The sequence below is a fragment of the Lutra lutra genome, chromosome 17 (genome assembly GCF_902655055.1).
Source record: "Lutra lutra chromosome 17, mLutLut1.2, whole genome shotgun sequence".
Classification (NCBI taxonomy): domain Eukaryota; kingdom Metazoa; phylum Chordata; class Mammalia; order Carnivora; family Mustelidae; genus Lutra; species Lutra lutra.
The window spans coordinates 17,938,423-17,957,595 of NC_062294.1; the positions used below are offsets into that span (position 1 = coordinate 17,938,423).

Below are 19,173 nucleotides of genomic sequence, written 5' to 3' on the forward strand. Positions count from 1 at the left end.
TGCGCAGGGTGGAGAAGAAAGGTTCCGGGCTGGGGGCGGAAGCTTCGCCCCCACCAGACCCCTTGGTCAACAGGCGTTCCTCAGGGCTGAGGCAGAGCAAATATCGAGGTACTGAACCGCCCAAATCCCTACTCGCCTCAGGACATCCTTTGTCCATTCCCCAAACATGGACTCCTGATGGGCCTGGAACTGGATCAACTCAGCCGCCCAGGTTACAGTCCCTAAGACCCTCCCAAAGAACCTGAATCAGTATGAGCCTAGGTTTCTCCTTGGGGAAATGGGGCAGGGCAACCCAAGGTCTCAGGGGAATCACAGGTCCAGGAATTACAAGGGCAGATGATCAAACCACAAACATCACATTGTTCATGTCCCCCAGCATCCCTACCCACCCAGGCCTGACACCCCCAGACAGAAAAAGAAACCAGAGTTTACAAACACCTCTTTATTGCAGAAATTTCAGGCACAGGTACATGGAAGAAGCTGTATTGCAGAATACAGGGTGGTTTAAGAGGCACCAGGCATCTACCTCTCTCACAAACCCCACTCCCCAAACACACAGCATCCTAAATCAGTCCCACTGAAATCTCAATTTGTGGTCTGCCTAACTGTGGCACCCTCACCAATCCTGAACCCCCTAAGAGGGCACCAGCCCAAGACCTGGGTTGGTTCTAGCTTCTGATTGCTATCTTGCCACCAGGCTTATACCACCAGAGGTCTCAGGGCTCAAGGGCTAGTTCTGCAATGGGCAAGGCCTCTGTTCCCCGAATTGAGAAGCAGAAACTGCCCCAATAGTTAAGATTTCCTGGGACTTGAAGACAATGTGAAGGTGTGTGTATGGTGAGGGAGGAAGCAGGAGGCCTAGAGATGCCTTGGAGAGGTCTGAGGGGTGAGAAATCCCAGAGCACAAATCCCTCAAACTCAGACTTTCACTAACTCTTAAGTCGATACTCCAACCCAACTGGGCCTTGCTCTGTGGGCAATGGAGGCTGGGTGTTCTGGGCACTCACCTCTGGGCAATGACATCCAAAGTAGGTGGTACAAAATCTGAGCTGCCCTCTGCTTGGCTTAGGGTTTATGGGGCACCCTAGATGTGATCCTGACCATTCCGGGGGGTCAAACAGGACCCTCTCCCTCAAAACCATAGGGTAGTTTTGCTGAGGCCTCAGTCCAGAGCACCTGAACCTGATGAGTCACTTTCAGGGGGATTCTAGATCATTTCTATTACCAGAGGCCCGATCCTACACAATGTAGGAGTTGTCAGAACTGACTGCAAAGGCTCCGGGGCAGAGGAAGCTTTGGGCTGGACCTGAGCTGTCTGCAGCTCGGTCTTCCAAGCCCAGTGGGGCTGACGTGGGGAATATTATGCCCTACAGGGCTTCTGAGAGAAGCTAGCTGGGAATGCCGCTTCAGCAGTTTTCTCTTTGCCACAGGTATTGCTGAGTTGGAGGGAAGGTGGGAAGGTGAGACATGAGAGAGCCAAAGGGGCAAGGTGATTACTGATGCCCAGCCAACTATTAAACTAATTAAAACAATTTAAACTGTTAAGAAAATTTTGTGGTTTTATTGTATCATGAGGCATTGAAACATCCGAACAAATCAATATCGGGCGGTGAGGCAGCTGCTTTCTCCTTCACTTCTTTGGGTTACTAGAGCAACTTGTCAGTAGATTAAAAAAAAAAAAAAAAAAAAAAAGACAACCTTTTGCATTACTTAAGTCTTTCCAAGGCATGCGCTGGTACAACACAAACTTCTCCTGTCAGATGCAACTAGTCTAGCATCCAAACATCATGCACAATACCTCGGTAGCAGCAGCGCACTGCACCCGCTCCCACCGTGGCCCTGCTCGTTTGTGTATGATATTTGGAGCATCTGGAGGAGTGTGAATAGTATCAGGAAGAGGAGGGAGGAGGAAACAGCATGAGTGCCTGACTGGGAGGAGGTCAGCCGAAGTTGTGCAGGGCAAGCCTGAACATGTCATTGGTGCAAACCCAAGCATCGTTGATGTTCTTTAAGAGGAACATCTGGTGGAACCCCATGATGGGGTCTTCATCAGCCTGTGAGGAGAAAGAAAATGCTTCAGTTAGTGAGCCTAACAGAAAGGTGGTTCAGGGGTAGGGGAACAGGACAAACAATGCCGACTTTGGGATCAGACCCTAGTGTCTTGGACTTAACTTCCAATATAGCCATGGGATACTTGTGAACATGAACTGATATAATATACTGGGCACACAGGGGGCACAGATGGCAGTTCACGCGGCTGCACGCACCTGAACCACCCAGTAAGTCACCAGTGAGCTACTGCAACAGAGCTCGGAGCTCCTATCTCTAGGCACAGTGATCAACTTGAGAGACTCCTGCACTGCTCACCACGGACCTTACAGTACCTAAAAACCAAGCAATCTTAGTGTCTGTCTGATTACCATGCCAGGTAGTCCAATTAGGAGAAACTACGCCCACTACTGACTGTGACCAGGTGACTGAGAAAAGGTTCAAAAGTGAGTTCACACTATAATCACACCTCTACAGGGCAAAAATGAAGCAATGCCACCAGGCAATGTTTCCTGTCACGTCATATATAACATTTGCAACGAGAAAAGAAAGGCAAAACACCTTCAGCCAAATTGCAGATGACCGGGATGAAGCCTAGTTAGGGTAGGAGCCCACTTACCCAGCTCAGTATCTAACATTGGTGGGTTTTCTGAGAGTTATCATGAGCAAGAAGGCAAATCAGTCTTTTGGGGATTCTGAGTTGGACAAAAACACCAGAATTAACCTGAAGCCAGGTAGGAATGGGCAACAATTACTGAGCCTAGCTTAGAAAGTGGGCACTGAGCCCCCCCGGAGAGACTATTTCACTCAAAAGGGCCTATTTGAGCACAAACTCTGGACAGGGCACGTTGGGCAGGCAGTAAAAACTGACAGGAAAGTCCAGGCCAGAAGGCAGGTCCCACTGGGTCCATGGCAGAGGCCTAGAGGCCTCCTCTCTCTGTCCTTGTATTCAACTCAGAAGGCCCCACCTAGCATAGGGAGAAGGCATACAGGCCTTCAGAGCCCCATGGTGACACAGGTCCAGGAGAGTGAGACCTGGTCAAGGGGGAACCAATTTGTCCTGCTTTGGGAAGGAGGAGAGGCTTTTTTGGAAACTCAGAATCTGGCTTCAGTCTGCTGGAGCATAATAGTAGGAGTTCCTGGGAGAGTTCTCGGGGGACAGAGGAGCTTAAGGCTTTGAGGAGGACAGGTCTTGAGAAGAAGGGAAGAAGAGTGCAAAGAGGAGCAGGAGTTCTGGGAATCTGCCTTGCTCAGCAGGTGGAGGAGCCAGCGGCCAGCTCAGGAAGTGGGAGCATGGACTCAAGACAGTGACTGCGACTCACCACCCAGCTGGCCCCTGAAGGGCCAGCTGCCAGCAGAAAGCCTACCTATATTTCAGGGCAGTACAGAAGCCCAAGAGCTTGACAACATAGCTCCACCCTGCTCCTATATCTCTTGTCCCTTTTCCAAAAAGGCTCTAGACCAATACTCTCCAACAGTACTTTCTGTAACAAAACAAACAGTCTGGGAACCTAGGTGGCTCAGTTGGTTAAGCACCTGACTCATGATTTCTGCTCAGGTTGTGATCTCATGGGTTGTGAGAGTCGTAAGATCAAGCTCCATGTCAGGTTTTGCATTCAGTGGGGAGTGTTCTCAGTATCTTCCCTCTTTCTCTCTCTCTCTCCCTTCCTCTGCCCCTCCCCCCACTCGAGCACATTCTCTCAAATAAGTAAATCTTAAAAAAACAAACAAACTGGGGGCACCTGGGTGGCTCAGTTGGTTAAGTGACTGCCTTCGGCTCAAGTCACGATCCCGGAGTTCCAGGATCGAGTCCCACATCGGGCTCCCAGCTCCGTGGGGAGTCTGCTTCTCCCTCTGACCTTCTCCCCTCTCATACTCTCACTCTCTCTCTCAAATAAATAAATAAAATCTTAAAAAAATTTATGTCTGCACTGTCCAATAGGCCGCCATAAGGGCTATGAGCACTTAAAACATGGCTGGTTCAACTGAAAAACTCCATTGTAACTTTATTTCATTTTAATTAATATAATTTTAAAACTAACATATAGGGGCACCTGGATGGCTCAGTGGGTTAAAGCCTCTGCCTTCGACTCAGGTCATGATCCCAGGGTTCTGGGATCGAGCCCCACATTGGGCTCTCTGCTCAGCGGGGAGCCTGCTTCCCCACCCCCCCCTGCTTATCTGCTAACTTGTGATCTCTGTCAAATAAATAAATAAAATCTTTAAAAAAATAAATAAAACTAACATTAAGGGGCACCTGGGTGGCTCAGATGATTATGCTCGGTGGGGAGTTTGCTTCTCCCTCTCCCTCTGCCTCTCTCCCTGCGTATGCTCTCCTCTCTCTCTGTCTCTGTATCTCTCTCAAATGAATAAATAAAAATCTTAAAAAGAAAAACAACTATCATTAAAATTAAAATGTAATTTAATAATGTGACTAGAGGTTGTTATTGTACTGAATTATACAGCTCTAGATGCTTTGGGTGTCCCTTGAGAAGCAGGTCACACCACAGAGAAGGCTGGGGTGCAGGGCTCTTCTCTGCCGCCCACTCCTCCCTACCACCAGTATTATGAGGCAGCACTACTTGCCTTGAGCTGGCCCACAACCATGCTGATGATGCAGCTATCTGGCGTGGGCTGATGGTCCTGTGCCGTGATGCTGTGCTGGATTTTCTGGAACGGAAGGCTCTGCAAAAGAAAGAGTGCGCAGCGCGCTGCAGCCAGCAGGGCAGGGAAGTAGCCGCTTATAGCACGGCGCTGGCCCTTACTTACAGACAGCTTCTCCACAATAGCAGCTTTCCCCTGGAACTGCTGTCCTTCCCACGTAAGGCATGATGCGTCAATCTGAAACCCAGAAAACATAGGGTTAGGGCCTTGTTTGGGAAAAAATGAGTCCAAGCTTCAGTTTCCTTATTGGTGAAGAAAAGAACTGAAAGTAGCTTCCATACTTTACGCTATTAACAATCTCTTTAATTATTCCCTATCTTCCCAGAGCCCAGGCTCTGAAACACTAAGAAAATATAAATGTATTTAAAAGCTCATTACCAGTTTTTTTTTTTTTTTTAAGATTTTATTTATTTATCAGAGAGAGAGAGAGGGAGAGAGAGCGAGCACAGGCAAACAGAATAGCAGGCAGAGGGAGAAGCAGGCTCCCTGCAGAGCAAGGAGCCCAATGTGGGACTTGATCCCAGGACACCGGGATCATGACCTGAGCTGAAGGCAGCTGCTTAACCAACTGAGCCACCCAGGCGTCCCTCATTACCAGTTTTTATTCAAGAAGTTATATGGCCTCTGATATGCCTGAGCCCCAGGCTGGCTATACAGAGCCAAGGCTCAGCCCAAAGTCATCCTGCTGTGTGGTCAGTCAGCACCAGTCCTAGTAAAGCCCACAAGAAATAAGGAAACAACCTATATTCATCACCATCTCTAGAGCTTAGGCTAAGTTCTACTGAGGCCATGCCCATGGGGACATCCATAGGATCAGGGAAGGACGGAAGCTGACAAGGCCTCCCAAGGCCTAGCCTGGGACCCTCCCTCCCATCAACATGCAATCCATTAGCTTTCTCCCTTCCCTCCAGATCTCCCCTGCCACAGCTTTCAGGGGCAGAACTCAAAAGTGCCTCTGTCACCTACCAGCTATAACATTTGGCAAGCCACTTATTTTTCTGAGTCTGTTTCCTGATTTTATATAAATTTTTTTTTAAAGATTTTATTTTTTTGTCAGAGAGACACAGCAAGAGAGGAACACAAGCAGGGGGAGTGGGAGAAGGAGAAGCAGGCTTCCCGCTGAGGAGGGAGCCCAATGTGGGGCTCGAATCCAGGACCCTGGGTCATGACCTAAGTCAAAGACAGACTCTTAAAAACCGAGCCACCTAGGCACTCCTATTTATATATTTTTAAAGATTTTATTTATTTGAAAGAGAGACAGAGCACACAAGTGGGACTGCGGGGAGGGGTATAGGGAGGGGGAGAAGCAGACTCCCCATTGAACAGGGAGACCAATGCGGGGCTCAATCCCAGGACGCCAAGATCAGGACCCAAGCCAAAGGAAGACGCTTAACTGAATGAGTTACCCAGGCACCCATTTCCTGATCTTTAAAGGGGACATGTGCTGAGGATTATATGAAATGACACAGATAAGGGCACCTAGGTGTCTCACTCAGTTAAGCATGTGCCTTCAGTTCAGGTCATAACCTCAGAGTCCTGGGATCAAGCCCAGCATCGGGCTCCCTCCTCAGCAGGGAGCCTGCTTCTCCCTGTCCCTCTGCCTGCTACTTCCCCGGCTTGTACTCTATCTCTCTGTCAAATAAATAAAATCTTTAAAAAAAAAAAAAAAAAAAGGAAAGAACAAAGATAAAGCACTCCTTTAGGACCTTGCTGACTCTCTTCCTGGGTCAGGACTGCTTTAATTGATTTTGAGAAGCATTGAGGCAGAAATGTCAGGATCCCAGGGTCAGGTCAGTTCAAATTTTAAAAAATTCTCTATCTACGATGACAACCAAATAATACATGTGTTGAATTTGACCTTCCACTGGTAAAATCCTTTTTTTTCTTCACAGTTGACCCTCACTTTCTAGAGAGAGATACGGAGTGCTTTACCCACAGTCAGACTCTGAGGCTATGCTAGATGACTCCTCTCACTTCCATTCTGCGCAGATCTGCTAGGCATGGCCCGATCCATCACACTTCTGTGACTGAGTCTTGGCAGGTCAGATACAAGTAGTGCTTGGTGTATACGAACATCATTAAAATAGCACCAAACAATGCCTGCCTAGAAGGGTTTCTTGAAAGACACATGAGCCTCCCTCAGCCCCCTAGGTAGCTCAGTCAGTTAAGTGTCTGCCTTCAGTTCAGGTCACAATCTTGGGGTCCTGGGATCGAGCTCTGAGTCAGGCTCCCTGATCAGTGAGAAGTCTGCTTCTTCCTCTCCCTCTGCTGCTTCCCACCCCAACTCGTGACGTCTCTCTGAAATAAATAAAATCTTAAAAAAAAAAAAAAAGACACACCAGCCTCCCCAGGATAACCTCATTTGTTTACCATGAGCATAGGAAACTAGACTTAGGGCCTCCAGGAGACAGCTCTGCACTTATGACGCTCATAGCTGCCGCCTCCAGAGAGCACCATGAGCCCTCGCATCTGCCTGCTGCTGTCCAATCTGGAACCAGAGGCATTCCCGGGACCATGGAATGGCAAGCCCTGAACACCCTGCCAACGATACTTGGACCCTTACTCTTACGGAAGATGACAGAAAGGAAATGTGCAGACCGGGTAGTTGGGCTAGGCCTCAGGCCCCCTATCCCATGGACAGAAACTCAAATAGAAAGGTATAGCCGAATCCAGTGAGGGCTGCTAGAATGTGTGAACTGGACAGGCTAGCCCAATATCTGAATTGATCCCGTGGAGTCCCATTCAGGCCCTAGAGCTGAAGACTTACATAAATTGCGCCTAGTTGGGTTCTGTCGTTATCAAATAACTGGTAGTAATGTTGAATGAAGCTGGATCCAATCTGCTCCCAAATTGGCTTGTCTCCCATTCTGGAGTGTCACCCGGCCTCGTTGAGACCTGCAAGACCAGCGAGACAGAGAGGGAAGTGTTGGTACCAAGGGAGCGGGAGCTGGCCAGTTGCTATTTCCTCACTGACCCCCACCCCTCCTGCCCTCCTTGAGCAGAAAGTCCTTTGCTGAGGTCTGTATTCCCAAGAAACAGAGAAGCCCTGGCGAACTGGTAGGAGACCCCTCCCAACACAGACCAGCGCAGGGAGCCCAGAGGTGGACCACACTCAGCCCCTCCTCTGAGGAGCTCTGGATGATGAAACAAAGAGGTGATGGGGATATGAAGCATATAGGATGGGAGCTGAGGGTGGAGCCAAGACAAAGAAAAGTCAGAGCAAGCCCTTCAATGCCTAATGGCAGGGGTGGGGGGATTGGGACCGGGAGGCACCTGGCTTTTAAGGAGGAGCTAACCACATCGCTCTCCCACATCTTTTCATTTGATCTTCTCAACAACCTTCAAGGCCAGAGTTACTGTCATTCTTCCCACTTTGCAGGTCAGAAACTAGATGTCTCTGTGTGGAGTGTCTTCTGTTGCAGTCCTCAGTCCCATCAGCACCACCCCAAGGCTGTACTGGCAGGTGGAAGAAGACCCAGTGAAAGAGGCGGAGATGGCTCCTCAACGCCCCACTTGCAACAAAACAGCAAGTGACCCTCCATTTTAGTCTTGGGAGCAGTCTGCTTCTTTGAACATGGGTAAATCTCTTCCTATCTTCATGGACAGAGAGTTATCCCTACCCACTTCAGAGCTGTGGCTCTGAGTTCAAAAGATCAGAGAGTAATACTGAGGGGTGTTGGGAGCGGAAATGGAGGCTGTGGGAGGAAACATGTCATCTCTTCATACTCCTCATCCCAGCACTGTCTCTGCTAGAAGGGGCTGCCCCTCTCTGGTCTCTAAAGGAGGAAGGGAGACCTCCTCATAGCTACAAACATCACAGCTCTGAGGGTGCTAGATGGCAAACTCAAGCCCCAGATGAGAGGCACTCTGGCTTTGTTAGCCTGGCATAGGAAGGCCACATCTCACTGAAGGATCCCATGATATCAGACTTGTCCGTTGTTCTATAGTTGGGACTATCTCCCCATCTTCTGGTAACAGGACTCTAAACCAAGAGGTGAGGAGCTGGGTTCGACCCTGCCAGATGACGATTAACTGTGATGGAATCTGATCGAAGTAACTGCCGTAAGAAGGGCCTCACCTTCCTCCACTCCAAGGGGATGGAGCCCTGATGTTGCCAGTGGTTGCAAAGCCTCACCAAGGGAACCTGCTAGTTCGCTCCAGTCCCTATGACCTCACCCAACGCCAGAGGAGCCAGCTGGGATGGATAGTGTACCGGGGCAGTGGCTTATTCCCAATCTAGCCAATTTCCTAGCCTATGACCAAAACTCCATCCAATGAGGGGCCAGGAAGATGAGCCAACTTTATTTTAGGTCCCATAGGAGGTGGTGGCACTAAAAATAGGAGCTCAGTGCTGGGATGACTAAGAAATGTCCAGGAAAGTCTAAAACAAGTAGAAGAGAAAGCCTGGACCCGGCCACGCCTGCTACACAGGAACACAAGGTGTGTCCCAGTTTATCCTCTGCCAAGAAACAAATCAACAAGTGGGAAAAGCATAGGATCAACAGCTAGTCTCAGCTGCTGTCTTGGTCACATTTCCAAGGGGTCAGACTGTGGCTATACCCACCCCCCAATCTCTCTGCCGTATCTCAAACCTCTAGCCCTTCTACCCTAGTATTCACTATGTTTGGCTCACTCACTGTGGCCCAGCACTACAGTATCTTACCCCAAGATGTCTTACTCAGTCCCGAAGAGCTCTGGGGCAAAAGAAAGCTGGAGGAATGGATGAAGGCCATTGCTCACTCACCAAGATGGGGCAGCCCTCAAGAGAGGTCTTGGAGAAAGAGTACATGGCTGATTGAAAGAAAAAGCATAAGCAAGTGTCTGGGCATATGAAAAGAGGCAAGGGCAGGAAACCAGGAAGCTGGAGATGAAGTGTGGCAGGAAAAAAGGCTAAATAAAAGCAGATCCAAAGACAAGAAAAGTGGTGCCATGTGGTAGGAGAGTGATGCAGAGGAAATGTGGGGGTGTTTCTTTCTTTTTCAATATTGTTCTTAAGGTGTGATAACTTGTCAATACGAAAACTACCTGGCAGAAGTAGTGGTGGAGTGAAGAGGGTGGAGGACTAAAGGGACAGGAGGGCACTCTGGTCTGATGGGGCAGAAGAGGGCAAAGTGAGCTCTTCTAAGGAATGAGACCGCTCAGGCTCCCAGAAAGTGTGAAAAGGAACCTTCAAAACCATATGGTTTGAGGACTTTTCCAAGTAGGGTCCCTGAAGTCAATACCAACCTGTTGGCCTGTCTGACGCTGTTGTGTTTATTTCCATGTAGTAATCATGACAGCCACGTGGTCAGATCCCACTTTACAGATAGGAAAACTGAGGTTCAGCAATCTGTCTTGCCCCAAGCCCAACTGACACTGGGTTCCCTGGTTGAAGCCAGGGCATTTTTCCTGCTAACTTTGTCCCCAAGCTCTAAACAACAAAGCTGGCCATATCCCTTTTCTACAACAGCCTCACTTCTGGATTAAACCCTGAAGCTCCTCCACAGGTGGCCTTCCACACCGGTCCTTGTGTCCCTACCATTCTCTCCTCCCTTCATCCAGCTCCACACACATGACCAGACCTCGCCGCGCGCATGCTTGCTGGTTTTCGCCCCACCCCCACCCCGTGCACCCCCCGCTGGGGTGTCCTCCCACCCCACATCGGCCTGATTAGTTCCTGCACTTCCTTCAGTTCACTGTTCAGACTCCATCTGTTTGGGTGCTCCCTCCCAGACTAAAGGTTGACCCCCAACCCCATGTGCAACACTGTTATCAACACAGCCCGGGGCCCATTCCTCTGCCGAAACACTGTAGCTCTGGGCTAAGAGGGTTCCAGTGTGGTTGCCGCCACACCAGCACAGAAAGTGGCTCAGCAAACCATAGGATTTCGCTTCTGACTCCAAATTTCCCACAAGCTTTCAACTCATGGCTAGGAGGCAGCATTCCTGCATCCAGAAAAAGAAGTAGGGAGCAATGTGCCCCCTATCCATTCCCCATGCAACACAGGAAGGGGTCTGGGTCAGGCTGGGAGGATGCTCCCCAGGATGGCCAGCAAGCCCTGACCTTGCTTCTAACACATATACCGCAGAAAGAACAGTCTGAAAAGAAAAATGCCAAGGCTTAGAGCAGCCTCACATCAGATCGGGGACTGACCTTCATGACGGCTTCTCCTACAGTTCTTCCAAGAGGGCCGCTGACCACGCCATCTCCTGCTTCACCCCAACAGTCCGCAGGCTGACTGAGGCCAGGCTCCTCGAGGAGCAGAAATGACCTTGATGACCTCTCGCCCACTGAGCATCAGCCTTCACTGACCTTTAGGTCTCTGTGGGTGCAAAGACCCTCTAAGAATGTCTCAAAAACTGTGGCCCTCTCCCAATAAATTTGCACAATGGTAGAGATGACCCAGCCTTGTGAATAATTTCAAGTTGTTCACACTCCCTGAGGTTCAGCCATAGACCCCAGGTTAAAACCTCTTGCCCAGAAGAGCCCATTAGACAACAGAAAATTTTAATTTTTATCCTCAAATTTTGGGTGTTTCCCAGTGACAAAACTTAAATAGCAGTGTCCAGCTGATAACATGTCATTTTCCCTAATGTGTACCAGACACAGAAATGCGCTAAGAGCTTTATGAGCATTTGCTCCTAATACCCTGTGACTCAACTCCCACATTACACTTAAACAAAATGAAGCTTAGAAAAGGTTAGCTAACTCACTCAAGGCCTTGAGCCTAATGGATGGTGGAACTAGATGGAACCAGGTCTGGCTGACTCCGGGGCCAAGCCCCCCCAGAGACAATAGGGCAGAGATAAAAAACGAGCAAACACAATCAAACACGCAGGTGAGAGTTGAGAGAAGTGCTCCTGGGCAAATAAGGCTGAAGCCCTGACCTCTAACCTTGACTTTTCTCAGAGAGGGGCAAGATAGGACTGAACCAGGGCTTCTGCCTCCAAACAAAGGCACGGGGCAGATTTCCACACCAAACTCAACAATGGGCGTTTCATGGGGGATGATCTCACAGTTTTCCCAAACCCGCAAAGTCACAGCTCAGTTCTACCATCTCAGCAAATCAGAGATAGATCCTAGCCTAGCTAGGCCTGGGGCAGGGACAGGGGCAGGAAATGATAGGGTAGAAGATGCCACAAACTCCAAACAGATACACAGGAAGACCCATGCTTGTCTTTTTTCGAGTACCCATCACCAAGGCCTGCAGGGAATGCCAGCAGACATGCTGAACTTCTAGTGGGATCCCTGAAATCGGCATCAACCATGGCTGTTAGTTATCCTCATGCGTCCTATGGCCCTCAAATGTTCACAGTGACTTCCCTTTCTATTCTCCCTCACAAGTCTAAACCACTTAGCCTGCCTTCAAGGCTCCCAGGGTGACCTGCCCTCCTGGCTGTCCAACCTCATCTCCTGCCACCTGCTCTCTCCCCTCCTCTACAGTCAGGTATTTCCCTGTTTCTGGAACACGCTGAGCCTGTTCTCACCCAAGAGCTTTGCAACTATCTATCCTTCTACCTGGATTACTATTCTCCTTGGATCTTCAAGAATCTGGCTCCTTGTCACATAGTGTCAGCTCAAATGTCACTTCCTCACAGACACCTTCTCTGACCACTCAGACTCAGTCTAGAGTAATTGCCCAGCTACTCATTTCACCATCTTGTTTTGTTTTCTTACCACTTATCATTGCATGAAATAGTCACACTTAATGTATCTGTTTATGATCTCTCTCCCTGACCTAGGCAGCCCTGTTCCCACGGTACCTGGCCCAGCCCTGCTTCTCTGGAGGAGTGATTTCTGGACAAACCCTGCTGAATTTAAGTGGCCAAGTGACCCACTTCCCCTCCAACTAGACCTTCTGTCCCAAGTTATCAGGAAACAACCCTTTGTCACCAATCATCTGTCTGTCTGAGGGTGTGGCAAGTGGGGCTTGCCCCCCCCCCCCCCATTTGCAAAGCTCTGGTCACCTGAGACAGCTGACTCAACAGCAAGCACACAACCACAGCCTCAAGGTCAGGCGTCTAGCCTACTCCTCCTCTCCCTCACTGTATGACCCACTGACCCTATCTCCCCACCAGTAATTGTGGGGATACTGGGAGTAATCAACTGAGAGTACAGAGCAAGACCCAGCTACAAGGAGTCAGTCAAGTCCTAAGTGAAGCCCCAGGTCAAGAACTAGAAAAAAGGTGGTTACCTCAGCTTCCTGCAAGGATACCACATCATAGAGTGGCCCTGACAGAAGACTGGTAACTGCCTAGTCCATCACTCTCCCGCCTGAAGTCTGGAGAGCAATCAGCCAAGGTCTGGTGCCTGAATGGCTGGCCGTGACAGAACCCTTCCCTGGGGCAGAACCAAGGCCTAGGTGCCCCCAGCACCCTGAGAGGCTTTATCCTTCTCTTCTGCCTAGAGGAGGAATCCAGAGCTTTAGGGCTGCCCTAGTGAAACCTGAGACCTGCATTCTGGTCTTTCTGCTCTGTACTTAGTCCCTGAGTAGCCTCCCTTTCCCCCACGTCACTCAGAGATCTCTGGGGCCCCATCCTAGACAGCTCCCATCCATGAACTAAACCCCAGGGTATGAAATTGCAGATCAGGTATATATGGACTTGGCTCTCCAGTTGGGCCTGAAGCTCCTATGTGACCATCCTCGTGGTCTGCTGAGACCATGCCTGGCGAACACTGTCCTGACACTCCCAGACTGAGGTGAGCAGAGGAATAAAGGGATGCACATGGAGTCCCGAGGGTGCTAAATGGAACGCCTTCCCTGTAAGCCAAACAGTCACAAGTGTGCTCTCATTTGAGCCTCACAGCTGTAAAGCTAGTATGAGTCTCATCATGTTCTAGACAAGGAAACCAAAATTCCAAGAGGTTAAGAATTCAAGACAATGCAAGGTCACTAGCATAGCCAGCATTAAAACGTCCACTAAAATGGCCTGCATTAGAACAGCTGAGAGCCAATGTCAAGTAGTAGAAAGTACAGAGGTAACAAAGGAGACGGTGAGGAATGGAGCCTTGGCCTTTTTCTTGCCCTCTGAAATCAGCAAGTTCTATACCTCTCAGGAGAGAAAGCCTGAGTGCATGCTCAGCAGATCAAAGTAGGACTACACCAAGTGAGAACTTGCATTCACCTAGGACTGAAACCACCTCTGCCAATGGAACCAATGTCTCTACACACAGACATCACTCCCAGGGGGCAGCAGTCTCTGCCTTGGTAAGACCCAGGGGCTCTGATGAAGTATGCGAGGCTTTAAGAAAAAATCATTCCATAATTTCCCCAGTCTACTGAAGTTCCCAAGCACATCAAATACACCTGCCTCATGAGGGGGAGGTTCTCCTCCTCTGGGATAGTCCCCTCTCTAGTCTCAGGGCTTAGGGAGCTGGCACATAGTAGATACCAGCAACATATAAGGACTTAATATTAATACTCTGCTGAGCACAAAAAGCAATCTTAGCCCGACCCCCAGGATCCTGTAAGTCTACTTTAACATATAAAAATTCCTTTAGGGGCATGTGAGTGGTTCAGTTGGTTAAGCATCTGCCTTTGGCTCAGGTCATGACCTCAGGGTTCTGGAATCAAGTCCTGAATGGGGCTCCCTACTCAGCAGGGAGCCTGCTTTTATCTTTCCCTCCGAGGCTCCCCATGCTTCTTCTCTCTTTCTCTGTCAAATAAATAAATAAATAAAATCTTTAAAACAAAATAAAATCTTAAAAAAAAAAAAAAAAAAAGAAAAAATTAAAAAAACCCTGCAAAACCAAAAATCTCCACGAGGAGGTTCAACTCAACCCAAGTCCATTAGAAATCCTGCTCAACTTTTTTCTTTTTTTAAAGATTTTTAAAGGATCGCTAACAACCTTTCTTCTTCAGTGCTCTAATCAATGCACAGCCCCCTCTTCTGCACAGGACCAAGAGCCCCTGTAGGTCCCTTCAACTCAGCCCTAAGCACGTAACAACATTACTCCTTTCCCCAGCACCAGGACTGGGTAGGATTCATTTTTCTACCTTCAGCCTCAGCCCAGAGCCTAACACACAAAAGGCCCAAAGAATGGTTGCTGAATAATACTAATCATCGATGAGAAAGGAAAAGAAAAAAAAATTCCTATTAAGATACTAATGCCCCAGTAAGGGAATCCCAGAATTGCAAGTCCCAGAAGTGCTTTGCAAGTCTATAATTTGAGAATTCTGGTCATTCTTAAATCACTCATGCCACCCCAACCCACCAACTGCAAAGACAGCAGAATAAAGTGAGATGTGGCTTGAAGAGGAGAATTACACTCCATGTCACTAAAGATCCTAGTTTTGAGCAGAGAACGCAGGCACCCTCACACCCTGCCATGTTTATACAGCCACATTTTGACTCCCCCATGCCAGGCCCCACTTCTAAGTCAGCCTACCCGAATAGAAGATGCAGATGGATTCTGAAGAACCTCAGGACTCTCCTCTTATCTCTGAGATACAGATGGCCTGCCAAGTTCCAGAAAGGTCAAGGACTTCTGGGGGTCAGGATGCCAACCAATGGCTAGCTAAGCCCAGACACAGAAGTTATAGAAAACTTCTAGGGTTGGAATGAGAGGGAGAGACCAGAATTCCTCCTACTCTTGATGCTGCTGCCAGTGGTGAAGGAACAGTATCAAGAAGGAAAAGTATCTTTTTGACCTTGAAGGAAACCATTGTCATCAAGTCACCTAAGGCCATAGAATATGCAAACTAATCCACAGAAATAAGTCTACCTCACCTGAAACCTGTGTCCTAGACAGAACCAATCCTGACAATCTAGAGAGGATCCTTAAACAACTGCTTCTAGTACTAAGAGATTCTATCACAGGGATCCTATGTATGTTCTGCGGGCAGTCCTTCCTTGTTGCCTATCGGCACTAGCAAACCAGACCCTTCCAAGCCTGCTGAATGAACCTGACTTCCATGTGCTTACTGGCCAGGAGGTGGACAAGGAGGTTTTGAGGTCAGAGAGAAGGGAAGTGCTGGTTAGGAGGTCTGGACAGATCTTTGCCTGTCCTCCTTAACCAGAGAGAATGACCAAAGCAGGAAAAAGAAAACTTCCAAAGGCTAGAGCCCAAAGACCAGAAAAACATCACCTGGGGAAATACTCAAGGAAAAAAAAGTCCAGGGGTGGCGGCTTTCTACCTCATGGGCCTAACCCAACTTTCCTAGGAGACCTGCTTGGTGCTGAGGCCAGGCCTGCAGAGTTTTAGCTGCTGTGTTAATCTTTGCAAGAATTATGGCTCAGAAGCTATACTGGGTCAGAGAAATCAAGGCTCCACAAGCTGTTTCTTCCCCAAATCCCAAGGTTCTCTCTGGACTGGTCCCTTAATACATCATCGGTCAATCAGAAATCCCTTTATAAAGCCCATCAGAAGACTATTTTAAGGCTAGATACTTCTCTCAGGACTCACAGGGGTAGCTGGAATAATCACTGAAGGCAACTTCCCAAGGCTCAAGCAGCCTCCTGCCTGTACACAGGTTACTCCAGCTAGCAAGAAGTGAGCAAGTGAGGGGAGTCTGACTTTCTACAGCTTTCAGCTCTAGTTCTCCCACCCAAGCTTCAGGAGGGCCCCACAGAGTCTGAATCTGAGCCCCACAGCCCAAATGTGCACACCATCGATGTAGCTTCCAATCCAGTCTCTCGTTTGGCACTGGGCTCATGGTCTTCAGGACTGGATTCTACTTTCTCCTCTACTTTTCCTTCCACTAAAACCCACCTTGTCACCACCATTCTCCTGGAATCATTCTCCTCTGTGGGAGGAGGGCAGATGACTCTGGGAAGGACAGATGTGAGGATTAAGCTACCCCTGGGGTCTAATAACATGTTGGGGGCTCACACATCCAACCTCACCTCCGTGGCTTCTTTTCTCCCCTCCTCCACTAAATGGGCCGGCCAACCTACCCACAGCTGGGGCCTGGTCCCCAGTAGAAGGGCGGGGTCTGAGCCTACCAGGCCAGAGCAGCTCATCGCATCAGGCCAGATCCTCCAAGGCTGATGGGGGGGGGGGGTGAAGTCCCATGTGGAACCCCCCTCCCGCCCCAGATTCCCTGACCTGCCCTCCACGCAGGAACCCACGCATCAATTCCAGAGTGGGAGTTAGGTTTTGTGCACTCCCAACGGGCAGACAAGCAGGGGAGAGTTCACCTACATCCTAGCCCGTCTATGCTCGGGAACCGGGTGAGAGTCCTAATCCCGGGCTGCGGCAGGAAAGCGCCCTTACCCAATGCTGACTCCGGAGCGGGCCGGGTGGCGCTTGCCCATCCCCGGATCCTTCGCTGGCGGGTGGCAGGACGTGGGGCTGGGGTCGTCCCGCTAGCCTGCCTGCAGAGCTTGTGGGACTCGGGCAGGCCGGGCTAGGCCAGACGGGGCGGGGCCCGGAGAGCCCCATCTGGGTTGGTCTGGACCAGAGAAAAAAAAGCCCGGCCGCCGCGCAGTCCGCTGCACCCGCCATGGACACGATACGGCCGGATAGGCGCCTGGCTGTCTCTCTCTGTTCCCCCCGGCCGCCGCCTCAGAGCACCGGCGGGAGGCGGAGCCGCGCGCGACACATGGCCCCGTCCCCGCGCGGCTTCGGGCCGCCGGTGGGGGGGGGAGCGCCCGGAGACTGGCAGCGGAGGTTCCGAGCGGCCCAGAGCGCGGCTCCAGCGGCCCAGCCCCCGCCCCGGCGCGCTAGCCCCGACACTCACCCGAGGGGCTGGCACGATGGCGGCAGCGGCGGCGGCGGCAACCCAGCGCGGTCTGCGACCGACTGTCCCTTCCCCCCTGCCTTCCCTCGCCACCCCGCTGCACTCTGGGAAACGCAGTCTCCCAGAGCTCCTTTCTGGCATAAGTGTGCCAGGAGAAAACTACAGTTCCCGGTGTGCTATGCGCCGAGGACCAGCCACGGCCCGCAGAGCGGGAGGTGAGGCTAAGCCGGGGAGGGAGGCTGCCAGGGCGAGCCCCTGAGAATTGTGGTCTAGCGGAAGCCTCTGGAACACCCGAGGTTGGCGCCAGGCAAGGGTCAGGGCTTGGTTGTCTCCAGGTCCCAGCTGGTCCGGCCCCGCCCAGGTTGCGCTGTGGTTTGAAGCAGGCCCCGCCTCCGTGGGAGTCCCGCCTGGCCCCAAGCAGGCCCAGCCGCCCCTCCCCGGGCCCCTGGGCTGTTTCCGCTCCGGAACTCTCCTCCCATTTGGTCCTCTAGCCACCCCTCCCACCTCTGGCCCTTCGACTCTTCCGAGCGGTGCTCTAAAGTCAGCCAGGGCGGAACCCGTAGTGTCGCTGTCCCAGCATTCAGGCGCCCTACCAGGCCCAAACCTGATTTCGAGCAGTCGAGGCTTTCCTTTGGGCTGGAGACTCAAATGCTCAAGTCGGACTCAGCTGGAGACATGATTACTCTTACACTTGTACCAGTTGGGGTCTCCAAAACATTCCAAGTTGGGTTTTTGTTTGTTTGTTTGTTGTTTGTTTTTACAGCAGGAAAGGCAGCTAAGAGTTTCATTTTTATTAACAAGAAAAGCGAACTGGCTCACCCAAACTTTCCCCATGATTTAAGCGACTAGATTGTCAATAATCCCATTTCCATCGTTTCCTGGGCATTACAAACATTCGAAGTAAGGCCTGTGTTTAAGTCAGGCCTGTTGGGGAAATGCTCTGTAGCTAACCCAGGTGGACCACAGGTAAGGGAAATATCCTGGCAGCTCCATGCTTTCCCTTCTGGCCAGAAATCTCAGTATTCCTGTTCTTCCCTAAGTTTTGCACCTTCACCAATATACACACACATACAACGTTCACTTGCTGGGGACTGGTAAGACCAGGTCTGCACTACTTTGCCTGATTCGATGCTTATTACTTAGCCAGTGAGAACTCTTGGTGGTACATCTGGGACCTCCCTTGTTCTGTCATTCCCCCACACCCTAGAAGCAAAAACTCTGGATAGACTGTATGCAAATAACCTCCAGACACCAAGAGTCTTGGCCAGAGCCTGGCCTTCACCTGTCCTAGGAGTGCTGCTGAGAGGTCCAAGTGAGACAACGCAGAAACAGTGTGCCTTCAACAAACAGGAGCTAGGATACGCTTAACGGCATAGACTGAACCTGAGAAAGCCCTCACTCCTAGTGGAGAGTGGGGACGTGGGAGAGTGGTTCAATGGCTGCTCACAAAGGGCTTCAGTCCTAGCTGGCCTGGAAGGGCAATGCTGTGCTTCCACCACATTACTATGATAAGCCAGAACTAATGCTAGGAAGGCAGAGATCCAATTCCTTCCCCAGTCAGGCACCTGTACAACCTATACTCCACCCCATTTCCCCACCAGAGACTTCTCAAGTCAGTGCCAAGGGGCCAAGAGAAGAGCAGAGACTAGAGAAACATTTGTTATTTCCGTTCACAGATACAGGGAAAGCCCCCTGGGAAGTGGCTTTTTCTAAAGTAAGAGAGAAGGGAGTCATGTTTTATGGAGCCCAGGAAGTGTCCATTTGTGCCCGAACACCCATAGTAAATAGGGCTAGACTTA

The 19,173-nt window shown here is 50.3% G+C and overlaps 1 protein-coding gene and 1 long non-coding RNA gene across 4 annotated transcripts; one reads left to right on the forward strand and one right to left on the reverse strand.

Annotated features, from left to right (window-relative positions):
- Positions 1-115: 115 nt before the first annotated feature.
- On the forward strand, positions 116-1,692 carry LOC125088976 (uncharacterized). The gene is made up of 2 exons (XR_007123823.1): positions 116-249; positions 1,431-1,692. It is a non-coding gene; the product is annotated as an uncharacterized LOC125088976 (long non-coding RNA).
- NUTF2 (nuclear transport factor 2) lies at positions 1,540-17,528 on the reverse strand. Of its 3 annotated transcripts, XM_047710658.1 has the most exons (6): positions 17,375-17,481; positions 10,846-11,014; positions 7,481-7,608; positions 4,819-4,890; positions 4,636-4,734; positions 1,540-2,054 (listed from the first exon to the last, which is right to left on the reverse strand). In XM_047710658.1, the coding sequence occupies exons 3-6, from the start codon at positions 7,577-7,579 to the stop codon at positions 1,941-1,943; spliced, it is 384 nt and encodes a 127-aa protein (XP_047566614.1). In that variant the 5' UTR covers positions 7,580-7,608; positions 10,846-11,014; positions 17,375-17,481; the 3' UTR covers positions 1,540-1,940. The 3 variants fall into 3 exon arrangements, with proteins under 3 accessions (XP_047566614.1, XP_047566613.1, XP_047566615.1); XM_047710657.1 differs by lacking the exon at positions 10,846-11,014 and having other exon boundaries at positions 17,375-17,528; XM_047710659.1 differs by lacking the exons at positions 10,846-11,014; positions 17,375-17,481 and adding an exon at positions 16,909-17,269.
- Positions 17,529-19,173: the final 1,645 nt, after the last annotated feature.